Source organism: Carassius gibelio, chromosome B1, assembly GCF_023724105.1.
Source record: "Carassius gibelio isolate Cgi1373 ecotype wild population from Czech Republic chromosome B1, carGib1.2-hapl.c, whole genome shotgun sequence".
NCBI classification, from domain to species: Eukaryota; Metazoa; Chordata; class Actinopteri; order Cypriniformes; family Cyprinidae; genus Carassius; species Carassius gibelio.
In genome coordinates, this window is record NC_068396.1 from 21,028,804 (window position 1) to 21,055,331 (window position 26,528).

General features: G+C 35.6%; 1 protein-coding gene across 2 annotated transcripts in view; it reads left to right on the forward strand.

Annotated features, from left to right (window-relative positions):
• prkx (protein kinase X-linked) overlaps positions 1 to 26,172 on the forward strand; it is a 36,273-nt gene extending 10,101 nt beyond the window's left edge. Inside the window, exons 2-8 of one of the 2 annotated variants that reach the window (XM_052546184.1) lie at positions 7,465 to 7,633; positions 8,249 to 8,512; positions 12,304 to 12,423; positions 17,013 to 17,108; positions 20,210 to 20,267; positions 21,545 to 21,622; positions 22,248 to 26,172. In XM_052546184.1, coding sequence (XP_052402144.1) covers positions 7,465 to 7,633; positions 8,249 to 8,512; positions 12,304 to 12,423; positions 17,013 to 17,108; positions 20,210 to 20,267; positions 21,545 to 21,622; positions 22,248 to 22,373 — 911 coding nt within the window. In that variant the 3' untranslated portion in view covers positions 22,374 to 26,172. Of the gene's footprint in view, positions 1 to 7,464; positions 7,634 to 8,248; positions 8,513 to 12,303; positions 12,424 to 17,012; positions 17,109 to 20,209; positions 20,268 to 20,489; positions 21,517 to 21,544; positions 21,623 to 22,247 lie in introns of those variants that run through there. The other variant, XM_052546186.1, reaches the window with a different exon arrangement.
• The last annotated feature ends 356 nt before the right edge of the window (positions 26,173 to 26,528 follow it).

Consider the following 26,528-nt stretch of genomic DNA (forward strand, 5'->3'; position numbering starts at 1 on the left):
GTTACATGTGGTCTGCGTTTATAAGGCCGCTTGAGTGTACTGCCGAATTCTCTGAAACACCTTTGGAGACTGCTTATGGTAGCGAAATGGACATTCAATTCACAACAGCTCTAGTGGACATTCCTGCAGTCATCATGCCAATTGCCAATCTGTGGCATTGTGCTGTGTGATAAACTGCACATTTTAGAGTGGCCTTTTATTATGGCCAGCATAAGGCACTCCTGTTCAATAATCATACTAATCACCATTTTGATATGCCACACCTGTGAGTAGGGTTGGGTACCGAAACCCGGTGCCAACATGGATACCAATACCTATGGAACCGGTATGCACAGAACCGAATCAGAACGCAGATTTCGGTGCCTCTTTTCGGTGTCTCTTAAATGCCTGAGCAATCAATTAAAATATTTGTCCTGGTTCTCCGAAATGTACACAAAAAGCACGGGCGTCGCTAGGCTTTTTTAGCGGCGCTATAGCATTTAGCTTCATAAACTACTAAAATTTGCGATCGCCTCAGTGTCAGCCTCCTCCCCGTCTTTCAGCGCGCTCTTCAATCCGCAGACCGCGGCGGAGCAGCGTGAGCAGACTCAAACACAAACAGAGGGAGGACACAAGGTGTGTGTTTATCGATAGATTGTTAGAATATCTGTATGTGCAGTTCCTTTTCATAAATACAGTTTACAAAAGGTAATGGGGGAGGAATCAGTTTCTCATCTACTGTAAAGTTTTCGCTCTGTTGACCGCTCATCACACCACAGCTGTTTCCTCCAGTGAAAATCTAGCCCTTAAAACATATGAGCGCATACTTTAATTATACTTATTTAAATATACTTAATCTAATTATACATACTTTATACATACACTACTGTGCAAAGTCTCAGGCAAATTAGTATTTTCACCCAAAAGAATGGTGTTCGGACAGTTATTTACATCTTTTGCTGTAGTGTGTCAGTAGAAACACAGATTGACAGAGATACAGTAAAAACATTATGTGTGGTTTTGTATTAAACAATGACACAAATCATGAAATACATTTATTAGCCTTAGAGTAAGGGAAGCTTGGGAAATGAGAGCATCCAAGTAGTGTGTGAAAGCTATGCATTTATTTTAATTTTTTTGTTATTTAATGTTATCCATAGTTTTTTGTAGCTTTTTTTTTTTTCTAAGTATCGGTTATGGCACCGGTATCGTAAAAAACCCAATCGATACCCAACCCTACTTGTGAGGTGGATGGATTATCTCGGCAAAGGAGAAGTGCTCACCAACACAGATTTAGACTGATTTGTGAACAATATTTGAAATAGGCATTTTGTGTACATAGAAAAAGTCTTAGATTTTTGAGTTCAGCTCATAAAAAATGGGAGCAAAAACAAAAGTGTAGCAATGAGATATTACTTGGAAATGTTTGTGATTACCATTTCAAATAAATTTAATCTGCTTCTTACTTTGTGTTCCCATGAGCTGTGATTTAAAATCACTAACAAACAACCTCTCAAGCTGTGAATGAATATAATTTAGACTTTGTGCAACGAAGGTTATGCTCTAAGATTGTATTGTGTGAGATGCATATGAATTGTATGCTGAGAATGTAAAATATCCACTAAGCTGTGGGGTGGGTTTACCACATTATTTAGTTACAGCAGGAAGTGAATTCTATTAAATACTTCCACAAAGTGCATTTACTCTATAGCCATGTTTGGTTTATTCTAAAAGAAATGAGTTGAGGGAAAGCTCATATTCCATGTTTTATTATTGTTTCAGTGTTGCATTATCACTGTATCAGTCCTTCAAAGACTCAAAGTGTTGAACAGCCTAAACAACAAAAATATAGACCTTGATGGAAATTTCCAACTTTAGCTATGCATAATCTTTTTTTGCTATGTAATACATTTATTTATGTTTATTTTATGTTGGCTGGTCAGGTAAACCAGTTATTTCCATGCATATGGCTTATATATACACATGCATACATACATACATACATACTGTATAAATATTTATTTAAAATGGCACTGCTTTTTGAATATCTGAAAGTATACTCTTAACATTAGTTAGTGAAGCATTATAATATGATAATCAAGTATTATTTAATAATATAAGGCAAGGCAAGGCAAGTTTATTTATATAGCACATTTCGTACACAATGGTAATTCAAAGTGCTTTACATAAAAGAAAGTAAAATAATCATGAAGAAAAATAATAACAAAAATAAAACAAGCAATTTTAAAACTTTTAAAATGATTAAAACATTTAGAAAATGATTTTACATTAAAAAATAAAATAAAATAAAACAGTGAAAATATAGTGCGATCAGTTCGGACATTGCACAGTGCTCATTCAATAAATGCACAGCTAAAAAGATGTGTTTTGGGTCTAGATTTAAAAGTGGCTAATGTTTTAGCACATCTGATCTCTTCTGGAAGCTGATTGCAACTGCGGGCGGCATAGTAACTAAAGGTGGACTCCCCTTGTTTTGTGTGAACCCTTGGTATTTCTAACTGACTTTATCCTAGTGATCTGATTGCTCTGTTAGGTTTATATTCACTGAACATATCTGCATTATATTTCGGTCCTAGGTCATTTAGTGACTTATATACGAGTAAAAGTACTTTAAAATCAATCCTAAATGTAACTGGAAGACAGTGTAAGGACCTGAGGACTGGTGTGATATGCTCAGATTCTCTGGTTCTAGTCAGAATCCTGGCAGCATCGTTCTGGATGAGCTGCAGCTGTCTAATGGTCTTTTTGGGAAGGCCAGTGAGGAGCCCATTACAATAGTCCACCCTGCTGGTGATAAAAGCATGAACTAGTTTCTCCAATTCTTGACTGTAAACAAAACATCTAATTCTTGCAATGTTTTTTAGATGATAGTATGCTGATTTAGTTACTGCTTTGACATGATTACTGAAACTAAGATCTGTCTCCAGAATCACACCAAGATTCCTGACTTGATTTTTAGTTGTTTGACCCCTAGAGTCAAGGGATGCATTCACCTTGAACACTTCATCTTTGTTTCCAAATGCAATGACTTCAGTTTTTTCCTTATTTAACTGAAGATAGTTCTGGCACATCCAACTATTAATTTCATCAATGCATTGGCAGAGGGAGTCAATGGGGCTGTAGTCATTTGGAGATAAGGCTAGGTAAATCTGGGTATCATCAGCATAGCTGTGGTAGGCAATTTGGTTCTTTCTCATTATTTTACTTAAGCCCCTTTCACACTGCACGTCGGACCCGCAATATTCCCGTAACATTGCCTGGTCGCCTTCTGTGAACAAAAGCCAGATCTAATTCCGTATCGAAGTGATGACGCGCGTTATCGCGCGACTCTTTTACCGGCTGTTTTGAAGGAAGATTAACATTCGCGACGAAAACATATGTACAAACTGTAATGAAGCAGAGATCAGTTAGTTCCTCACTTTCCGCGCTGACGCCGAGATCGTTTGCTTGCTTCAGTTAAAGTATAACGTGCCAAACGTTGTCGACTCGTGCATTACACGTCACGCGCTGATGTCACGTGTCGTTACGGGATCTTCAAGGGTTGTGTGTGAAAGCACGCACATATACCGGGTCATCACTGGCAGTGTGAAAGTGCCAAATCTAGCGACCAGGGAACAATTACAGGAACACTTTACCCCTGTATTTGCCGGAATGGCAGTGTGAAAGGGGCTTTAGTGGAAGCATATACAGGCTAAACAAGAGCGGTGCAAGAATTGAGCCTTGTGGGACTCTGCATGTCATGGACGTCCACTTAGACTTATGCTCTCCTATACTCATATAATAGCCTCTCCCTTCTAAGTATGATCTGAACCATTTGAGTACCATCCCAGAAAGCCCGACCCAGTTTTCCAGCCTCTCTAGTAGTATGCTATGATTGACAGTGTCAAACGCAGCACTGAGATCTAGCAATACCAGCACCGATATTTTGCCGGAGTCACAATTTAAGCGAATATCATTTATTATCTTAATGAGTGCTGTCTCTGTGCTGTGATGCGGTCGGAAACCAGACAATACAACAAAGTATATCATTTACATGTAGTGCGTCAATTCTGCATGCATGTAAGACTCTCTCGCTCTCTCTGCGCTCACCAAAGCGACAGCGAGTGGTGCACCTTTACAGTAGAGTTTACGGTACATCTAACACAGGTACGCTGTGTTAAATTTCATAACAATAAAGTGAATTTATAATCCAATGCTAATCAAAATAGCCTTATTACTGTCTATCTATATTATTATTATTATTATTATTATTATTATTATTTTAAACTTGATGTGCATTTTAGTCTGGCCTTAAATGTAATTTCAAGCTGTAGTTCTGTACACAATAAAATACATCAATAAATCCATCTCTTTAACTTAATAAGATGGAACAAACATCTGTCCTCCACAAGCAGACTTATTTATTAAGTAACACTGCCCTTGCTTATAAATTTACTGTTGCATTGGAGTTTTTACATCTTTTGTTGATTTGTAGAATTTTTTTTGTTTGTTTTGAGATGCAAAGATTTTTACTCTTGAAAGTAAAACTATTTCCCATGACTGTTTGAAATGTTTATTTAAAATGTTTGACTCTCAAGAATTAATAATAAATATTGTTCCATGGTCTGTATTTATTTTCATTTAATTTATAAAATGAACTGCAAATTTGAATTTGAAAAAAAAAAAAAAAACCTCTACAAAAATGCTCAGTTAAATATAATCCAACGCTGCATGGGTAAAATATGGACAAACCCGGCGATTGGGTTGTTTTTGACCCAGCGGTTGGGTTACTAGCCAGTTTAACCCAATTTAACCTGGCAGTTTAACCCAACTGTTGGCTAAAAACAACCCAAATGCTGGGTTTGTCCATATTTAACTAGAATGCAGTGGTTTGTCTGCACCACCACTTTCAATTCGATCAACATTTCAGTTCATATCTAACTCATTCAGGTGAATTGACGTTCACATGAAGCTTTTCAGTCCGATCGAGGCCTCGGTACAATCACTAATAAGCAGTTATTTGTGTGCATGTAAACATAGCTATTGAATGCATCTGTCCCATAAGAAGATGAAAAAGTGAAGCATTGTGACTGTCATACTGTTGTATTCTATAGTGACTTTGATTTCTTCACTTATAAGTTCACAATAACATCTCCTTTGTTGTTTTGAATGTGTTGCTAGCTAAATAAGACTTCCCTGTAACAGGCAGGAAACATGATCTAATAATGTGTCATCAAGTGTCTTGCTTCACATGTACCAGTTGCGTTCCCTCCCTTCTGACAGCTAAGGCATTTGTTTTCTTCCATGCGTGTGTAACCATGTCAACTCAGTGGTCTCTGAACAAAGATTCCTTGTGTGAGGTAAACGTGTTAAATGCCAACATTCCATGTCAGTTATTCCACCAGTATCGTTGCTCATAACTCATCACAATGCAGCTACGAGGAAATGTAGGTCATCTAAAACTACCCCATTACAAAAAGAGTAGAGCTTAGTTTGGTGTTATTAATCATTTTGTTTCTAATTCTGTTTCTTGAAATTGAACTCTGTCTTATGACATTTACACTTTAATTTTTACTGTATGGAAAAAGGGCCATGAGCCTCAGTACTGGATTGTCTTTTTAGATAATGGTTTTCATTAATAAATATTTTTGAAAATGGTAAAAAAAATTTTTTATCAAAGATCAAACTGAAAGACAATTGTTTTGAGACATTTAAAGGGATCCAGTGTTTCCCACAGCCTTACACTCTCTTTGTGGCGGCACTCCCCTGCCCCAATATAGAAATATGCAAATTATTTTTTTCTGCCAGCAGGAGGCACTCCGGTAACAGCTGCTTTATCAAGCATTACATGCAAGATGGAATGAACATTTTGAAAACAGTTGGTTCTTCTTCTGGAATACAGTGATATAAAAACACCTGCGCCAGTTTTTGATTTTGAAACTTGCAGTGCTCATGTTTATTCAACAAAGTCAAAGCCTTCTGGAAAATCTATTTGTGGCGGACCGTTTTGATATTGTGGCAGACCGCCACAAATAAATCAATGTCTGGGAAACCCTGGGATCTTTCACACAAAAATGAAAAATGTGTCATCCTTTACTCACCCTCATGTCGTTCCAAAACGTTCTCATGTTGAAGAATGCTCGAAATCAAACAAAAGGTCCCCATTGACTTCCATAGTGTTTATTTTCCTGCTATGGAAGTTAATGGAGACCAACATCCCTTTGGTATCTTCTTTTTTGTTCAACCTAAGAAAGAAACTCATACATGTTTGGAACAACATGAGTGTGAGTATATGACAGAATGTTGAACTATTATTTTAATTGTATTACGTGATGGTGTTTTTTATGTCATGAATATATGCCTAGCATTTAAAAACGTAAAACTATCATAAAAAATTCAATAAAAATAAATTGATCAATTTAATACATCTTCCTGAATAAAAGTATCAAGCAAGATTAATTCAAAGTATTAAAAAATAAAGGTCAAATATCTTACTGCCCTCAAACTTTTGAACACTAGTGTCAATCAAAAACCATGATATCGTTTTCTCTTTTATGTATGTATGTATTTATTTATTATGATGACATCCATCAAAATGTCATGAGTGTTTGTTCTGTCTCAGGTGTCTAGGTAAAAAGTCTTTCTCAAGCCAAAGCTAGGTTACACAAATAAAACACAAGCCTCTCTGTGGTATCTCAGCTCCTTGATCTACTTCATGGCCCTTAAACCCAAATAACTGCCACTAATTCAAGACTGTGGTTTTCCGTCCCTTGACCCGAGTGCTACCCGCAGTGTACACCAACTCCTCACGTATTCTGGGCATGCCTGTTCTTTTTTCCCATGATGCTGTAAAGTTGTTCAGTTTATCATCAGGGATTAGTTAAGCATTAAGTGTGAGGCTCAGGTCTAAGAGCATATAATGGTTGTATTGTCCAAATAGCCTGTCAAGTTGGCTCCTGTAGGTATTGACCTCTTGGGCTTGTAACTGCACTCTGGTGAGACTGAGTAGCCTGTAATTTGGTGGGTGGTTCAAGGTGCCCTGCTCTCTCAGCTTGAGAGCTCTCCCTGTCGCCATTGATCATAGGTGTGTAACCTAAGATCTATTACCCACTGAAACCCATGTCCCTGTACAGTAGAATCAAAGACTTCTTTGAGACGGGTCGTCTTTGAGAGTTTTACTCTCCCAGCTCCGAGTGCTATTCATCTGTGGACAACAAATCTCTGTGGAGAGACCAAACACAAACATGCTTCTATTCTCTCAGATTATATTTAAGAAGTGGGTTAAAGTGGTCATCACAAAAGAATTTATAGATTTGATGGTTCCCTTTGGATAATGGAAAGAAAAACTGAGCAAAGATGATTAAACTCACTTCAATTTTTTATGTATGGCTTAGGTGTTTATATATTTTGGGTCCACTGTGGGTGAAGGAAATATTTTAACATTGATTTTGGTTCTCTTTAAGTCAATATTCCCCATTGTTTCAGGTACAGGAACCTTTGGAAGGGTTTTTCTGGTGAAGGATAAAAAGACAAGAGGTTTTTTTGCTCTGAAGGCGATGAAAATCCCAGATGTAATTCGTCTGAAACAGGAGCAACACGTGCATAATGAGAAAGAGGTTCTGACGGAGGTCAACCATCCTTTCCTTGTCAGACTGTAAGTCAACACTAAGCAACCTTAACATTTATGCTGCAACACAAATGAGAACACTGTTAATAGTTATCTCATAAAAATACAATAGGTTATTATGATCTGTTTAAACATTTCAGCTTTTTGGCTTAAATATCCATGTCAAATGTTGTTTAACCTTCTACAGTCGCTTCAGTCAATTTTAAACGTTGATTTTCTATTTATCTTTGAATATATTTATTTCTTCATTATAGATACTACTCTTTAGTAAACAAATAGTTCTCAACTAGGGGGTGTCAAAAATAATGTTTTTTTTTTTTTTTAACTAATATAAACTTATCATGGGAATTTTTTTAATAAATATACATTTTTTGATTTATGCAAAGCTTTAAAATATTTTATCAGGTAAAAACTATTCAAAAGGATTGAGAACCACTGTACTATATCATGTTTATTGCCATTATGATATGACCTCCGCTTGCTATAGTCTTCCTACTGTAATTATTGGTAGTTTTTTATGCTTTTGTAATGCAAGTCTTTTAATGTGTAGCCTATTTGTCACAAGCATATAGCAAGTATACATATGTATATGTATTCTATGACCAAATCACATGTAACGCATATAATGTGGAACTTTTTCAGGTTCTGGACGCACCATGATGATCGTTTTCTGTACATGTTGATGGAATATGTGAACGGCGGTGAACTTTTCAGCTATTTACGCAGCCGAGGACGTTTCAGCAACAACACAGGAATGTTTTATTCAGCTGAAATCGTCTGTGCCATTGAATACCTTCACTCCAAAGAAATTGTCTACAGAGACCTAAAACCAGAAAATATACTGCTGGACAGTGAGGGGCATATTCGATTGACAGATTTCGGCTTCGCTAAAAAGCTCTCTGAAAGGTATGTTGGCCCCTGGTTGTCTACAAAAAGGACAATGTAGTTGTCAAAAAGTTGTGCATACACACAAACACACACAAAAGTCTCTTGTAGTCAGCAAAACTGCATTTATTTGATAAAAAATTCAGTTTTTGATTAGTTTTCCATAGCCATTACTCAAGTCTTCGGTGTCACATGATCATGTAACCATTTGTGGGTTGAACAGTTTATTACATTTTTTATTGGACAGTCATCCAAACAATAATTTATTTATTCATGTAGTTCTTTATTTTTATTTTTATTCATTCATTCATTATCTATTAGCCTAAATCTTAATCTTAATTACATTGCATTGCATAACTTGTGTGCTTATGTACTTGATAAATAATCTAAAACCAAAAGCCAATATAGCGGAGCATTAGTGCTGCAGACAAGTGGGTCCTCATATCTGGTCTCTAAAAATGGCACTGGTGCATAGCTACCTGAAACAGTCAAAATATGATGCAATTTGACTGCAGATATCACACTGTTTGTCTGTTTGTTGTTGATGTTTTCTTAGCTGATGTACTATTACATTGAAATCTAGTCATTTTCATGTAATACACTCCTATATAGATCTGTTGATATTGTGAAACCTTTTTGAAGTTATTTTTAAGTACATAAACCAGGGAGAGAGAGAGAGAGAGAGCTTAGCAGCAGTTATCTGAAGTGTGCGCCCTTGAAGATTAAAGTTGATTTTAAGATTGGATTAGGCATGCTGCAGATTTTTACCTTCATTCCATGGCATTTTAACATTCCTAGTTTTCGCATTGTCAAATTAAATGTAAACCCGTAAACCCGCTTTGAAATTCTGAAGGGGATCAAATTCGGTTGTGGGCTTTTTCACAATCTTAACTGTGATGTTATAATGCAGTAACGAACCAACTGATGCCTTCATTCACTCATACTGTGTGAATCCCTCTACAAAAGACATATACGATTGCTTCACTGCGGGTTATTAAAGCTGTCCTAATATGAGTGTCTTTAAAAAAAAAAGGCTTAGTTTGGCCCCCTAGAGCATCCATCAGCCCACCGTTATTAATTCTGAATGAGTGCAAGCAATGGACCATGGAACAATTTACGAGTAACCTTGCTGAAATTGAAAATCCCTCTGGTTGTGCCCCCTGATAGTATCATTCTAATACAATAAAAGAACAAGAGATTGTGTGTTTGTATGTGTGTGTATATCCATCTGCAGTGCAGAATATTGCAGTGCTTTCTCAGAGCAAGCCTTAACCCCTGATGTGTAAGGGTAGATCGTGTTTCTGTTTCTCTGTGCATGAGGAAGGACCCCAGAACTTCGGGGGTCTGACTCTGATGTGCAAGTGACCCACATATAGAAACTGAAAGCAGTGCCTCTGGTTCAATCGAGAAGACAACTGTCCCTGCAAGCAACAGCTTTGACTTTTCCAGTCTGAATAGATAGCTTCTGCACAGACTGCCATGTGGCAACAATGCCACCTGGTGGCTATATTTCCATTTGGTTTTATATTCAGAGATGGTTGCTGTTTACTTTGATCAATGGTCATTTGAAGCACCCTTATTGTTAAAATGAGGACAGGATAAGGACTTTGGAAATCCAGTCATAGATCAGGCATCATTTTTTTTTATTTTTTTTTATCATTATTCTAGGCAGCATTAGGGCATTTTTCATGTTATCATCTTGTCAGAATGTCTGCTCGAGATGAGGGCTTATTATTGTGTCAGAGTTACTGATGAATTGCAGGGCTCTTATTGTGGTCATGTTTGAGGGCGAAGGAGGGAACTTGTCAAACGCTAGCTGCACAGCTTCAAGTGGCCAATCAAAAATAAAATAAAAAAATAACTAAAGAGGAATTCAGAGAAAAGTCACCTTCATCTCAACAGCTTTGATGTCCTACAAATCCTTTTTGAAAATTCAACTGTGAATTTTGAGATGTTTACACGCTTGTTACAGCGATGACTTAAACTAGTCAGCCGTTACAGCAAAGAGTAACGGTGAAATACAACACAGACAGGCCTACCTTTTCTAGCCAGACATGCAAATACAGCCATGCAGACAAACCTATTGTTAAGGGAGTCATCATTTGTGCTTATATTAATAACAGAATGTGATCTTGATAACCGGATTAGTTTCTTTGCTGCTCCTATTACTATGCAGTCTGATATAATTGGAATAAACATAAATCATCAGAGCCAATCGAAAATCACATCACCCCAAACCTCTCTCACAGTTCATAGGAATGCTGTTGTGAGCTGACACTGAGAGGCTTCAGTTAACACAAGGGAGACTAATCCTCTCTATTACAGAGAGAAGAACTAAAACCAGACAGCTGAGCACAGAAAGATAAAGAAAGAGACTGAAATAGAGAGCAAGAAAAGAAGGAATATAAATACTCTGAGAGACATGCATGCAAGCTATTCCAGACCCCCTTTTGTGTAGGTTTTCATGGCAGTATTATGATAGTCTCAGCAGTAATATGGCAAGTGAGGTTAAATTGAGAATAGAAGAGGGCCAAGCACGGAACCCTGAGGTACCTCAGGTATGTGATGTGATTTAGACACCCCTTGAAAAACAAAATGCATATTATGTTAATGTTGAATAAAATATGAAATAAAATTAATACATTTTGTTGCATCCATATAAAAAATATTTTAACTAAAATGTAAATGTAATGTTCATATCAAACAATGTATCAATCATTTCATAACTCTGGACTTAGCATCAAGTTAGAAAATCAATATTGTTTTATTATGTTATTATTGGCCCAGTTAAAAAGTGATATACTCTTATACTTCTATAATGTACTTTGTAAAAAAATAAAATAAGGTTGAATAATCAGAATGTCGAGCTAAAGACCTGCTAAAACTGCTAAATGTTTTTGTGAGAATTCTCCAGTATAGCGTTTATTTCAAACATATATTTCTTCTCCTTTCATTATTGACATTCTGGTATCAACAGCTACAATCTTATAATTCTGTTACAAAACCATATCTAGACAGAGAAGCAAAGGGCAGCCATTTGCTGAAGGACAGGTCAACAGACTCATTTATTGACCGGCCCCATGGGCCCAAACAAACACAGATTTGTCATTTCACCCCATGGAGCTGCAGCTACTCTGTGTAATCAGAAACCCTCTACTACAGTGTAGTGGGCATTCACCCTAGCTTCTAGCTCAATATACAGTTACGCTTATAGTTTCCTTGGCTTGAAGTGGATATGTCTCTACCTTACACCAGCCAATACAATCCGGTCCAGATAGCCAGCTGTCATAAGGTGTACTGTAATTACACCCCTCTGTGTGCTATCTAAACAGACACTGTAGTAGATGGGCTATGTTACACTGGTTATATATCTATTTTTACTGTGTTAAATATATAGCCAACACAAATCAATATTTCATGTCCATTTTCTTTTTTTTTCTTTTTTTTTTTTGTTATGTAATGGTAATTGGGTTTGGCTTCCAACAATTTTCAAAATATATTCCAATTTGTGTTCTGCAGACATTAAGTATGTGTGAATTAGGAACATTTTCTTTTTTGGGTGAACTGTCACTTTAAGGCTTAACTTGGAAAGCTTCAAAAAAGCTTTATTAATTTACTGGCTGAGGAAAAAGTAAAGTAGCATTCATGTTTGTTTTTTATGTCACCATAGCATTTATTTTCCTCATCTTAAAATATTCCATTTATTTCCAGTTATAAATCTGATTTTGATCCCAGTTATCTAAGAATTTGGGACCCTGTGGGATTTCCGTCTCTTTCTGTCCATCACTATTTAATTATCTCTTTCTTTTCAGGACATGGACTCTATGTGGTACTCCTGAGTATTTGGCTCCAGAAGTGATCCAAAGTAAAGGTCATGGGCGAGCCGTGGACTGGTGGGCTTTGGGTGTTCTCATCTTTGAAATGCTTGCAGGGTAAGACGGCACTATGATCACCTCCTAAACATTCTACACCAGGGTTTTCAACCAGGAATCTATGTAGCCCTGGTAGTTTGTAATTTACTTCAGGGAATCCACAGAGATCTATAAAGCAGACAAAATTTTCTTGAATTCAATTTTATTACGTATTTTAATAGTTATTTTAAAGAAAATTTGTTAAGGATCTGATAAAACATTGTATATTGTAATAATGTTATTACAAAGTATTACCAATAAGACCTATATTTGGTTACACTTTATTTTAAGGTGTAAAATATTTTACCGTGTATTACTAATTGAAAGGGATAGTTAACCCAAAAATGAAAATTCTGTCATTAATTTCTCACCCTCATGTTGTTCCAAATTCCATACGACCATCGTTAATCTTCGAAACACAAATTAAGATATTTTTGATGTAATCTGAGAGCTCTCTGACCCTCCATAGACAGCAATAACATTACCACAATCAACGCAAAGAAACGTAGCAAGGACATCGGTAAAATAGTCCTTGTGACATCAGGGGTTCAGCTGTAATTTTCCAAAGCTATGTGAATGCTTTTTGTGCACAAAGAAAACAATAATAACATAATTTATTCAGCAATTAGAGAAGTACTGCTGGATAAATTATGTTATTATTGTTTTCTTTGCACACAAAAAAGTATTCACATAGCTTTGGAAAATTACGGCTGAACCCCTGATGTTCTGATAACTATTTTACCGATTGTACCGATATTTCTGTGCGTTGATCATGGTAATATCATTGCTTTCTATGGAGGGTCAGAGAGCTCTCAGATTCCATCAAAAATATCTCCATTGGTGTTCCAAAAATGAACGATGGTCTCACGAGATTGAAATGACATGAAGGTGAGTGATTAATGACAGAATTAAGATTTTTGGGTGAACCATCCCTTGAAGTACTGAGTAATGTTAATTAACTACATGTACTTACTATATAGTTAGGGTTCGTATTAGTGTCTGGTTTAGGGTTACTTGCATGCAATTATGCATCATTTATTGTTATTATAATAGCAAGGACATGTGAATTGTAACAAGGACACCTTAAAATAAAGTGTCTATGAGTGTCTAGATTTGTTGGAAAACCCCCGATTTACAGGAAAACAACTCAGTAATTGAATTTCCATCTTTTAAAAATGCATCACGTGCGTGACTTTCATGTGTTTGTGAGAGGGAAAAAAAAAATTATACTGTTTTGTGACAACTTTTTCCATGTATAATTTAACTGCCCTTAAGGTAATGGCTACTTGACCAAAACCAGTCATGAATAAATACATGATGAAAAATAACACTTGCTGTTTCATCCTGTATGCCTCAGACTGTATTATTTGTACTGGCTTGTAGTCAGGAAAAATCAGCTATCGTCAAAGGTACAACAGTAGAGGGCAGCAGTGGAATATTAGACACCAAGTTCTTCCAAACAGGCAAACCTCTGTGTGCATGTCTCAAAGCAGATGGCCTCTTTCAGTGCTGCCTTCATATTTATCCTTATTATCATATTTATCCTTATTTGCCTAGATTTTTATCCCTGCAGCCTACATTTGTCCCCAAACTGCTATATTTAATATGCACACAGATAATCTGCTCACGTGCATTTCCTGGAATATATCTTGTTTACAAAAAGATCACATCCAGATTAAATTCTTATTACCAACACGTGTGGGCTAAATGTGTGGTAGAACAGCATGCAACATTTTTAGATACTTTTTGGACAAATTATACATGATATTTTTATTTCTTTTGACATGATATATGTCCTGCAAAAGTAAATGTGTTCAGTTTGTCAAAGCCGGTGTGAAACTAAACTTCTTGTATAGTTTTGGATGCTGTAGTGTGTGTCCCATCCAAACTGCTCCATTCTCCCACCTTTAAATCGGCCCTAGAGCATTCTCAGGCTCTCGTGTGGAGGAAAAAGTGACCCACCCTCTTCATTCATCCCAGACTTCTTTAGAAGTGTTGGCTCCTGCATGTGAGTGAGAGAAAATGACCTGGTCCCTCATTTTTTTCAAGAGAAAGGCACATGGACAAAGGCACAGCTTGCCCAGGCTCCCTTCAGTCGTCTCTGAGACTGTGAGTGTGCTTGTCAGTGTATGTCAAAGGTCGTTTGAGACTCCTTCGTGGAAAATGTAGCAAGAGTTGAAATGCTTCCTTCTGGAATGAGCCATGAAAAGGTTCCCAACCTCAACGCAGTGACGGGATATGTGGATGTGAGCAAATGTCTTGTTTGTGCTGTTCTGTTTCAGACCTAACTACATCTAGGTGCAAAATTCATGAAAATGTGAAAAACTTATCTTACAAATCTTACAAATGGGCTCTCTAGAGAGATCACCTCCTTGATTAGCTTCAGAGTTCATGTAAATTTGACATACTTTTTTTTTTTCACTGGCTTTAATGTGAATGGCAACTCGGTAAAAAAAGAAGAAGCTTTTTTTGCTTAAGATTTCCTTCTCTGGCCATGCAACATGTTGATTCATCTAAAAATATACACGTTTTTTTTTTTTTTTTTAATTAAAGTAAATCTGATTTAATGGGAGAGGGGTGGGATATCACAAACATTTATTATCAGAAATTCCAAAGTAAGATTAAGGAGGCATTGAATTGATCAAAACTGAAGAAAAAAAAATGATAACTTATAAAAAATCATTAATCCAAAAATAGCATGAGCATAAGATACTTTCAAAAAATATTACAAAAGGTCTTACCAACCTCAAACTTATGAACAGTAGAGTGGAGTGGATATACTGTTATAAAGTTGAAAACGGCAGTTTTTTATAATTAAATTCCTCCAGTCATTTAACTGATGTTGATTAATCCAGAAAAAAAAAAAAAAAAAAAACGGTCTTTCTTATTGTTGAAGCCATTACCTGAAAAGATCTTTCAAACTATGTTTGGAATCTTGTTAAGAGGAAGTACGTACAAATCAAGAGAGGGGTACAAAGTATTTCCAAAAGTGTGTGTGTGTGTGTGTGTGTGTGTGTGTGTGTGTGTGTGTGTGTGTGTGTGTATATATATATATATATATATATATATATATATATATATATATATATATAGGGTGGAATTCAATACTGTATCCTGTGTGAAACAGACAGATTGACTGATTGAATAAGCATAGGCCTGAATTTCAATGATAAAGTAATAAAAACAAACAACATATTGATTTGAAACACAAATTGTCTACAACAATAATAGACTTTCTTATAAAATATCGATAAATTGATTGATAATTGATTGACTAATATAAATTGTTTTGATTAATCTGCAGATCATGTATTTTTTTATTTATTTTTTTTTTTTATCAGTTTACAGTCTTATGATACAACAGTTATGTTATGATACACTTACTTCAAGAGTTTATGAGCACACTTTTATATAAATATATTTCTCAGTGGAATCTTGGCAACACCTGTGCTGTTATGTAAAAGCTTCAGTTTCATAATTCTCCTTTTTTTTACCCTGTCACCAGCCACTGCTTACAGTAACACTATAGAGACTAATGTCTCTTCTGCTCACTTTCTCCTTCTCTCCATCTCTCTTTTCCATCACCTACAAAAAGGAATAGCTGCAAGTTCTGCTCTCCTGGCTTCTCTCTCTGTTTATGGTTTCCACACTCAGTCAGTACTGTCAGTCCTGGTCAATCCATTATGTGGAACCACCTTATTTGACTTCTTTCAGAAGGCTGCAGCCTTAATGTCATTCTAAACCATTCTTTATACAGTCAAACACAAAAGTAGATGTTTATAATGTTCTTTTCCATTCAGTGAAAGTTTATGGTGACCAGACACTCCGAGTCTCAATCACTGCAGGCTCTTTCACTCTATATTTTGCTGCTGATGTATGTCTCGTCAGCTCATCTTCACTGTTGACACTTGAGTCCCGTCATTGTCAGTGATCTGTGCCCTCATGAGACTTCAGGTGGTCGCCTAGTAACAGGCTCATTAGCATGTCTCACCTCGTCTATCCCTCATATTCAGCGGCTCTTTTGGGTGCCAGCTGGATGCAGGCATTAAACACAAGCTCATTGAGACTGCAAGGATGTTTGATGGCATGTTGGTGGAGGCTGGAAGTCTGTAATGGAGGAGTAATGGATTACACCGTATGGACTGGAGAATCACTCTACCAGACATTAGAGAGCACATCACATGGACAGAAAGCATTATACTGAGACAGTAAACAGAAGTCATTTAGAGGCCTAAATGGCACCTTCATCCCTTGCAGTCCTCCTCCAATGGTGCAGACCAGGGATGCATCTGTGAAATGGACACATGAAATTGGTGCTAAATACTAAATTATCTGTTGTTGTTGAATTATTATGAGTCTGTATTAAATTTGCATTTATGTATATTGAGTCGAATATTGATATATTAATAATTTCAGAGGTTTTTATTAGACTAAACTAACAGGACTAGACTAAGCCAGAGATAAAGTCTGTGGATTAGTTTCTTGCATTTCATCAGAATTTATTATTGAATTCAGATAAAGACACTGGTAAATATCTTTAAGGCTTTCTCTGTTCAGTGTCAATCTGACACATTAATATTTGAACATCTTTTTTTAATTTTTTTTATTAGACATCCACCATTTTTTGATGATAATCCCTTTGGCATCTACCAGAAGATCCTGTCCGGAAAGCTGGAGTTTCCACGGCATCTGGATTTCTATGTAAAGTGAGTTTGATAAAGAAAACACAACCCAATGACACATGTCATATTTATAGCATACATAAAACACAATGTCTCGTGAAATCATGGCAGCATCAACATGAAATATTGTTTGATCTCAAACTTGTGTGTGTGGGGGGGGGACACATGTCTGTTTATTGCTAGCTAAAAGTAATAAAAGTCATTGTTTTTTAATTCAAATTAATTTGGTGGGAAAACAAGACATTTGAGTTTTGTTTTTAGTTTAAAAAATATTAGGTGAAAAACTATTTGACAAAAACTTGAAAAGATTAAATGAAAATGAGAAATCTTACTGAAATAATATAAGTTGAAGTTCTAAAATAATCCAAATAATCTCGAATCCAAATAATAAACTAAACTGAAATATTTAAGAAGATCTAATGATCTAAATGACAAAAGCCTATAATACTTCCTAAAACTAGCTGAAAAAATAACAATAATAGATCACTCAAATTATTAATAAATACTATGAAATTATGTAAATAATTATTACATAACACTGTTCAAAACAAAATACAGTAAGTTTAGGCTACTATTTATCATTTTTATCATCCCACCTGCAAAAATACATTAAATATACAGAAACATATGTCCCTGAACATCAGTAATTGTTATTTTAATGTCTCCGCAACAAAAGCATTTTAAATACAGTAAAAACATTTGTTAATATGGTACTCCATATATAGTGCTAAAACTTTTACGTACTTTTTTAGTTTCAGTTAATAGCAGGGTAAATAAGTTGCTGCAGGTCTATAACCAGAAAGAGGTCTTTGACATGAACAATTTGAAGACCCCCGTTTTAGAGAGTTTATAGTTAGAAGAGCGATGCTCTCACAGATATACATGCATTTACATGTCCACACAGTTTCAAAGTAACTGGTGTCCTCTAATGAACTGGTCTAAACATGTTAGCTAAGCAGACTGGAGTGGAGGCATCCTCCAGATTACAGACTGTCTATTTACTCTACACTAGTCCGCATGGTGCTTTTGATCTAAGGAAGCTCAGGAGTCAGCGAACGACCCACTGTCCCCTCTTGATGTTCAAAAAAAAGTAATCCTTTAGTTTATCCCTCTTAGTAAAACACAACAATATCCTCTCTTAGTTTTAACATCTAAAAAATCATTGCAGCTGTACAAGCACATACAAAAAAATGACATCACCGCTGCATTTCCTAATATGGCTTTTGTCCACTAGGGGCTAAACTGGCGTTCGCTCCTTCAAACGATCTGTACTCCAGAGACAAAGAGAGCTCTCGGAAATAGAGACAGACAGTCACCTCAGGCAGAGCGAATCCGTGTTTCCTTTCGACTGGCATGTTTACTCTAGTTACAATTATAAAAAGCAGCCAAAGCTACGACTTATGTCAATAGGGATTTACCAGGCTTGATAAGATAATGGTATCCTGAAGTCAAACACACATGATCATTGAAGAATGAATAACATCTGCAAGGGAGGCTAGAGTGAATGGTAAGGTCATCTGTAGCACGATCGCTCCAGGCGTCTCTCGTGTTAGGTTGAGTGAGAACATCAACGGCGCAGCAGTAAACATGCTAATGCACTCGTGTTCACAGCTTCAAGTCTGTTTAATGGATACAGATTGATTTTAATACCTAATACATAAGGGTTATGTGAAAAGCTTAATGTAAGTAGATTTTTATGTGTGCAGAAATAGTTTTTTTGTTAATAAACTGCACTATGTATAATCGGTTACACTTTATTTTAGTGCTGTCAAATGATTAATCGCGATTAATCGCATCCAAAAAATAAAAGTTTTTGTTTACACAATATATATGTGTGCTCTTTGTATATTTATTATGTGTATATATAAATACACATGTATGTATATATTTAAGAAAAATATGTTATGTTTGTATATTAAATATATATAATATAAATTATATAAACATATACATGTAAATATTTTTGCATTTATATATACATTATAAATATACACAGTACATTCACATATGTTACATAAACAAAAAACTTTTATTTTGGATGTGATTAACTAACTGTTAACTAACATTAATAAATACTATTGAAGCCTCTTTTATTGTAGAACCCTTACCAAAAGTGTTACCATAAATATCATGAAAAAAATTCAATCGCACACACCAATATTTTCTGACAAAGGCCTAAAATATATCCCCTGACAAAGTAGAACTACTCTCTTAAAGAGATGATTATACTTTATTTTAAGGTGCCTCGTTACATGTTACATGTACTTACGATTATAATAACAATAAATGATGCATAATTACATGCAAGTAACCCTAAACCAAACCCTAATCCTAACCATATAGTAAGTGCATGTGGTTAATTAATATTACTCAGTACTTAAATTTATAATTACACTGTAACAAGGACACCTTAAAATTAAGATGTGCTTAAGTAAAATGATTAATCGTGAAAATTTGTATCTGTAAGTATTATTTAATGGACCCAATTGGACTCCATTTTGTATGGTTATTAACAATTATTATTATTTATATGAACCATATTATCTAAGATTAATTAATACTGTAACTGTAAAGGTTTTATTTTTATCTCTTTTTTGTTAATTTTAGTTAAGTAATATTAACTTGTGGACCTAAGATTTTAGATTTCCGTTTATCATCATCTATCACGAAAATTGTGGACATCTATCCTTTAAAGTGAAGATTTAACCTTCACTTTTTATTATTTATGTATTCGCTGTGTTAACTAAGTTATGTTTCAGGACTTGTTTTAACGTATTTGTATAACTATTTTAAAGAGCGGATTGCAGATATTGTAAACAAATAATGCTGTGATGCCTAAATTCACTTGCAGCATACAAACAAAAATATTTGTGTAATTTAACTTAAATTGAACGAAGCCATGGAGATTTTTAGTATCAGCTATTTATCGGTTATTAACCATAACATAAAAAAATATATTAATTTATTTGACTCAGCCAGAAATTAAATATTGGTCTATCCCCACTCTCAATGCCTTCCTTCCTGAAATTGAGTGACTTAATTGTCATGTTTTTATTAAATTGATTTAATGTCTAAATCAGGTATGTTTCAGCGCAGCGGTTCTCATCTTCTCTTTGTTTATCTAGGGACCTCATCAAGAAGTTTCTGGTGAATGATCGGGCAAGAAGGCTTGGAAACATGAAGGTAAGCAAGATGCTGGTGAAAGATATTTATTATAAGGTTCTTCTTGTATGGTTTAGCAGGAATCAGCATCTGGGATATTTCCTCGGATTTATAGTCATATCACATTCAAGGCCATCTATGAATCATCAAACAGAATGAACTCTGTTTCTAGTCCAGCTTTGCATCTTAATAAAGCTGCACGTGGCAAATAACAAGACCTTGATTGAGTCTTTTCTCCCAAAGGCCAGAGTATGCCACATATGTTTCCAGTTACGATAAGAAGTCTTCCCATCTGCCTTGAGAGGATGAGATGAGGCTCTGGAGAAACTCCCTGGACATTCAGAGAGTGATTCTGACACCAGGCAACTCTCCCACTATACCTCCTCCCAACCCCCATCAGACGAGGCGGGTACTGGGGAGAGGACTACAGACAGAGTTCTTCTGCAAAATCATATAGTAATTCAAACAGTTGCGGTTTAATGGCATTTACTTTTCTAAATTGTCCTTTCAGAGGAAATAATTCAGTAACTGGCGCCAGATGAAGTGGCAGCAGAGCGCTAGGCCTGTCATGCCTAATGTGATGCATATTGTGACGGTGATGTCATGGGAAGTTTGCGAACGGTTGCGTCATTTTCCCATTAGCTCCAGTTAATGCCATCATAATTCTCCATCACTGAGGAGTGAGTTCTGCTGAAATATGTATCTGGCTGTTCTGTTTTGTTTGGGGTTTATTCCTTTTTGTCATCAAGTCAGATTCAGAGTAAGAGCCTTTTCAAAAGAAATGTCACTTTGGGTGGACTTCCAAAGGCTAGATGCTCCTGTTGTTAATTTAGCACTTTCTTTCTTTTGCTTTTTCTCCTCTGACTAAATACAGTGAGAGTTTAAGACCCAGGCAGCCTGATCACAGCTGTGTTTGCACTGTTTCCACAGCAAGGCCAGGTCCTGCTGGCAGCGCTCATTCACAAGTGCTGATATCTGTTATTCCACTTTAGTGAATGTGTGTCTGTCATGGTCCCACAGTGCAATGCATGGCCCAAATTCAGAGGTTTCTAGAAGACCTCAATAGGTTTGCATAGTTGTCCCAATTTAGTTTTCCCTCTCTAAGAAACCAAAAAGACAGTACAGTGGCTCAAAGGACTATTTGGGGTCAAATGAGAAGTGTCAGGTACAAGGTTTCAATCTAAAAGCCATGATAGATATTTTAGGTTTTTATGGTTTGTCTCAAAAAGTAAGCCATCGTTCTACTTTAATGTTCAGTTAGTATCATAATCTTGTTTATTATTTTTGTCGTCTTCCAGAACGGAGCTGATGATGTGAAGAAGCACAGATGGTTTAAGTCAGTAGACTGGGATTCTGTGCCCTGTAAAAAACTCAAGGTAAGCTTCATATCAAGCTTTAGAATATCTCCTGTTATTAAATATTCATGTTGTGCCACTATTCATTTTCATTCATTTTTGACTACTTGGCCACATGACTGTGACAACACCTAATTAAAAAGTGATCGTCTTTTACTTTTTTTACTGGTAGAATTTTATAGCCAGAATATTTCGCAGTTTCCCAGAAATACTTGGTAGCAGATAGTGGAAAGCAAATATACATGCCCATTCAGTTTGGGGTCAGTCGATTGAAAACACTGTAAAAAAAAACCAAGGTTAACATTTTAGTACAGTGACCAATTGTTCCTATTAACTAGTTGCTTTTTAGCATGCCTGTTATTAACATATCGGTTGTTTATTAGTATTTATAAAGCTCATATTCTGCATGACCATATTTTTGGCAGCCATTACTCCAGTCTTTATTTGGATAATGCTTATTTCTTATTATTATTAATGTTGAGGAGGAAAAGTAATACATTTAGAAACTGTGGTAATTTTTTTGAAAGACTATATGATGAATACGATCACTTTTGATCAATTCAATGATTCATTTCTTTACTGAATGCACACTTTTGAATGATAAAGTCTCTTAAATTAGTTGTTTTTTTTTTCATTGCTGTGACAGCCACCCATAGTTCCCAAGGTATCTCACGAGGGTGACACGTCTAACTTTGACACCTATCCAGAGGATGAGTGGAAGAAGGACACACCAGTACCAGCTAAGGATCTGGAAATTTTCAAGAACTTCTGAAAAACATATTCATTTTTTACGAATAAAAAGAAAAGGACTGGTCGAAGATAATGATTTAGAGTTTTAACCTAAACATTCAGGGGACATTCAAAGGTCATCGTTGCATTATTATAGGCATGTCCTGCACACTTGAGAAACCGAAACCGAATTCTTCTCATCATCATTATTGTCAACATAATCATGGTCAAACATTTACAGAGGAAACAGTTCAACACTTCAGCATCATCTGTTAAGTGATGAGCAACTTGATTCAACACCCTCTTGTATTATGCAAAATGTATGTTTTTAAAGAGTTTAAATAAGCAATATCGAGGTTCTTTTTGCTGGATGAAAACAATGGCTTTGCTTATGCCTAAACATGCCTGGTGATGGTTGTGTTATGGCTTTATATCTTAAAAGCTTGCTGAATTAGAGCTTAAGCCTGACAAATTTAGTTTCTGGTTATCTGAACTTACTGTGTTGATCCTTTCCTCCCACCATTGTATTGCTATATTCATTTCGTTACATTGGGCCTGTTTCACACGGCACTCTCGAGCAGGCATGTAAACGAAGCAGGAGCGTACCTGCAACATTATGCTTTTATACTGGCAGCTTTTTTTCCGGCTTAACAACATAGCCAGTCTATAAAAAAAAATGCATAGTCAATCTAAATGACAATAATGCATTATAAATGTTTTTTTGTTTTGTTTTTTTATTATAATTAAGCCTAAAAAAAATATTTCCATTTGGTTGTAGGCCATATTTAAATCCAAAATGTCATTAATCTACAGAACCCTAATTTCAAACTATAGCTATGACTTGGATTCAGTCATATTTACTAAACGGAAAGCGCTGCTGTGTGCGTGCGTGCGTGTGTTTGTGTGTGAGTGTGAGATAAGTCTATATTTCACTCCTGTTTTTAATTGGTATGCTGTTACCTTTTCATGTTGTGCGTAAACCCATCAGAAGAAGAAAAATGCTTTGGCAAATTAATTATTACGTTAAGTCATAATTATGAGGTGGAAAGGGAGAAATGATGAGTTAAAAAGCTAGAATTATGAGATAAGTTGTAAAATTTTGATTCTCATTATGATTATATCTCAGTTTTGACTGATGACGAAAGTGATTATAATTGGAAATTGAGATTAAAAAGTCATGACTGTTTCAATTTGTGTCATGACATTTTGTCTCATAATATGAGATTTTTTACTTTTTGTCATTATTGAAAACTTTTTGTCATTTGTATTTTTATTTCTACCTTTATCTCATAATAGTTTACTTGTCATAATTTCAACCTTTTGTTTGAGAACTATGACTTGCTCGAGTACCGTATTTTCCGGACTATAAGTCGCTCTTTTTTTCATAGTTTGGCTGATCCTACGACTTATAGTCAGGTGCGACTTATTTATCAAATTTAATTTGACGTGAACCAAGAGAAATGAACCAAGAGAAAACATTACCGTCTACAGCCGCGAGAGGGCACTCTATGCTGCTCAGTGCTCCTGTAGTATACACTGAAGACATATAGCTCCCTCTCGCAGCTGGAGATGGTAATGTTTTCTCTTGGTTCTAAATAAATTACACTTATAGTCCAGTGCGACTTATATATGTTTTTTTACTCATCATGAAGTATTTTTGGACTGATGTGACTTATACTCAGGTGCGACTTATAGTCCGAATAATACGGTAATAATTTTGACACTTTGTCATGATTTTTTTTACCAAAGCTTTCATACAAGAGTCTAGTGGTCGACCGATAGAAGATATAAAGTTGATATTATTTTTTTTTTAATTATAATAGTTAATATTTAAGAAATTTGAAATAATTTGACAATAATAAAAAAAAAAGAAAGTAAACACTAACCAAGGGGGCACTCAGTATTCTGGGAAGTTTGTGTGCACTGGGAATCATATTTTTCAAATAAAGCCAGGGTAACCCTCATTTTACATATTGCACACAGTGAAGATGACATGAATATGAAAGTGGGCAAATGCATAAAGCGCAGCACGAGTTTAAAGTTTAAAGCATTTAATTTAGACTGACTGACCATCACACAGAGAACACGCGATCATGCTGGATAAAAATGCACACTTCACAAGATCTCACAGCTGGATTCGACTAAGTTTGCAAGGTTTAGGAAATTAAATGTTCATTAGTCAAGATTTGTTTAAATTATATAAATGCGTATTTGCCTAATGCTGACGGCAAATAATAAAGTATTATAATGTTTGCCTTCCTATTACTATTAGGCCAAATATAAAATAAATCATTATAATACTTTTTGTATACATTAATTATTTTGTTTAACCATTCTATCTGATTATTAGACAGACTTCTATCCGTATTGGACAGAACTGTTAACAAAGATGAGGAACAAGAGAGAGTGTGTGATCAGTTTGCGCTCAGGCACTGCCGCTCTGAGTGCTGTCAAAATAAAAAGTCTGGCACGCCGTCGAAATAAAAGTCAAACTCATCGGCCAAGCAGACAAACGTATCAGCTGATGCCGATATTTGAAAAATGCCAAATATCGGCAGATATATCGGCCTTGGTGATATATCGGTCGACCACTATATGCACAGGAGTCGTCTACATTGTGAAACTACTTTGCTGCTTTTTAGTTATTTTTCTAAGTAAACATGTATTAGAGAGCTTTTTTTTTTCTTGTTTGTTTTATTTTTGTTTGTTTTTTTTTTTGTTTTGTTTTTTTGCATCAGCACTACATTAAGGCAAGTAAAAAAAAAAAAAAAACCTTTCCATTCATTATTGTCATGGCTCTGCAGTTAGATACTATTGTGCAGCATCTTAAGTTGGCCACAGAAGTGCGGTTTGTGTGAACGGCCCCAAGAATCCAAAGAGCTTTTCAACACATTCCTGCCAGGATGTCAGACTAAGAATAGCAGGTGAAGTAGAGGCACAGTAGCACTTGACTAATCATGACCTCACAGACCTGTAGGTAACTAATAAATTAACATTATGAGATGTCGCTTCACATACTTTGGCTATTGTGCTTGATGTTCTATATGTGTTTACTAATTGGTTAAATGCATAAACAATTTACTAGCCAGGTGTTTTCTAAAGTTGCCTTTCATAGTTACGGGGGTGAATTTAGCAAACACAGTTTACATTGTTTGTAATGCTACTTAATATATGCTTGGCTTTTAAAAGCCTTGCATAATGAGAAGAGAACTGACTACGGTGTGAAATGCTTTAGAAATGTAGTTACTGTGTGTATGTTCAACAATTCTTCCTCTCTCTGGACTTCCATAGTTTTTCTCAACTGCTTTTGTCTGAAGCAGTAATATATCATTGTAAAGTGTCTACTGAATATCATTTCTTGAAATGACTGTTCTTTTTAAATTGCAAATGCAGTTTTATACTAAGGAATCCAACTTGCAGATTTCATATGGATTTGACAGCTGTTACCATCTTGTGGATTTTTATTTTTATTTTATTATTATTTTATTTTTTATGTTTGCTTGTTATTGTTTCCTGTGTGAATAATTTTGCTGTATTCTATTTTCTCTTTTACACTTGTTTGGAGTGGGGGGGGGGGTGTAATTTATATTGTTTGCAACAGCAAAAACTAAAATGAAGTTCTATGAACTTATAAATTGACACAAGCCAAGCATAGGATTTTATACTGGTTTTTAATCACACCTTTGTTCAAGTTTATCTGTACTGTCATTTTATTGCCTTCTGAACATCTATGGTGTATTCTAGATGGTACAAGTGCAATATTACCTGCAACCGAGCTGTTATAAAAACTTCTGCAAATTCTATATCCATGAAAATAAACTGAACTTTTCATGTGGGCAAAACTATTTGACTATTAGTACCTTTTCAGTGTACTCTGACCAAACTTGTTGAAGTCTTATTGAGATGGGTTGGACTCTCAGTTTGATGGCACCAAGCCATACGCTCATTCGCACCACCCTCAGGAACCTTTTAAACTACAAGCTTAGTGGAAATTATTAGACCATTTACTGTAAGTCTTAATATATTCTCATTTTCCTATATACCCACGATTAAGAGCTTGCCACAGTTTCATATGCTAGTATTTCCCTCAGTTGGTCCCTTCAAAGTTTATTTTCTTTAAGTATTCATGTAAAATGTATATATGTAGTTAACAGGACGAATTAGCATCACTCTTTTCCTGCAAAAGCAGATGAATGAT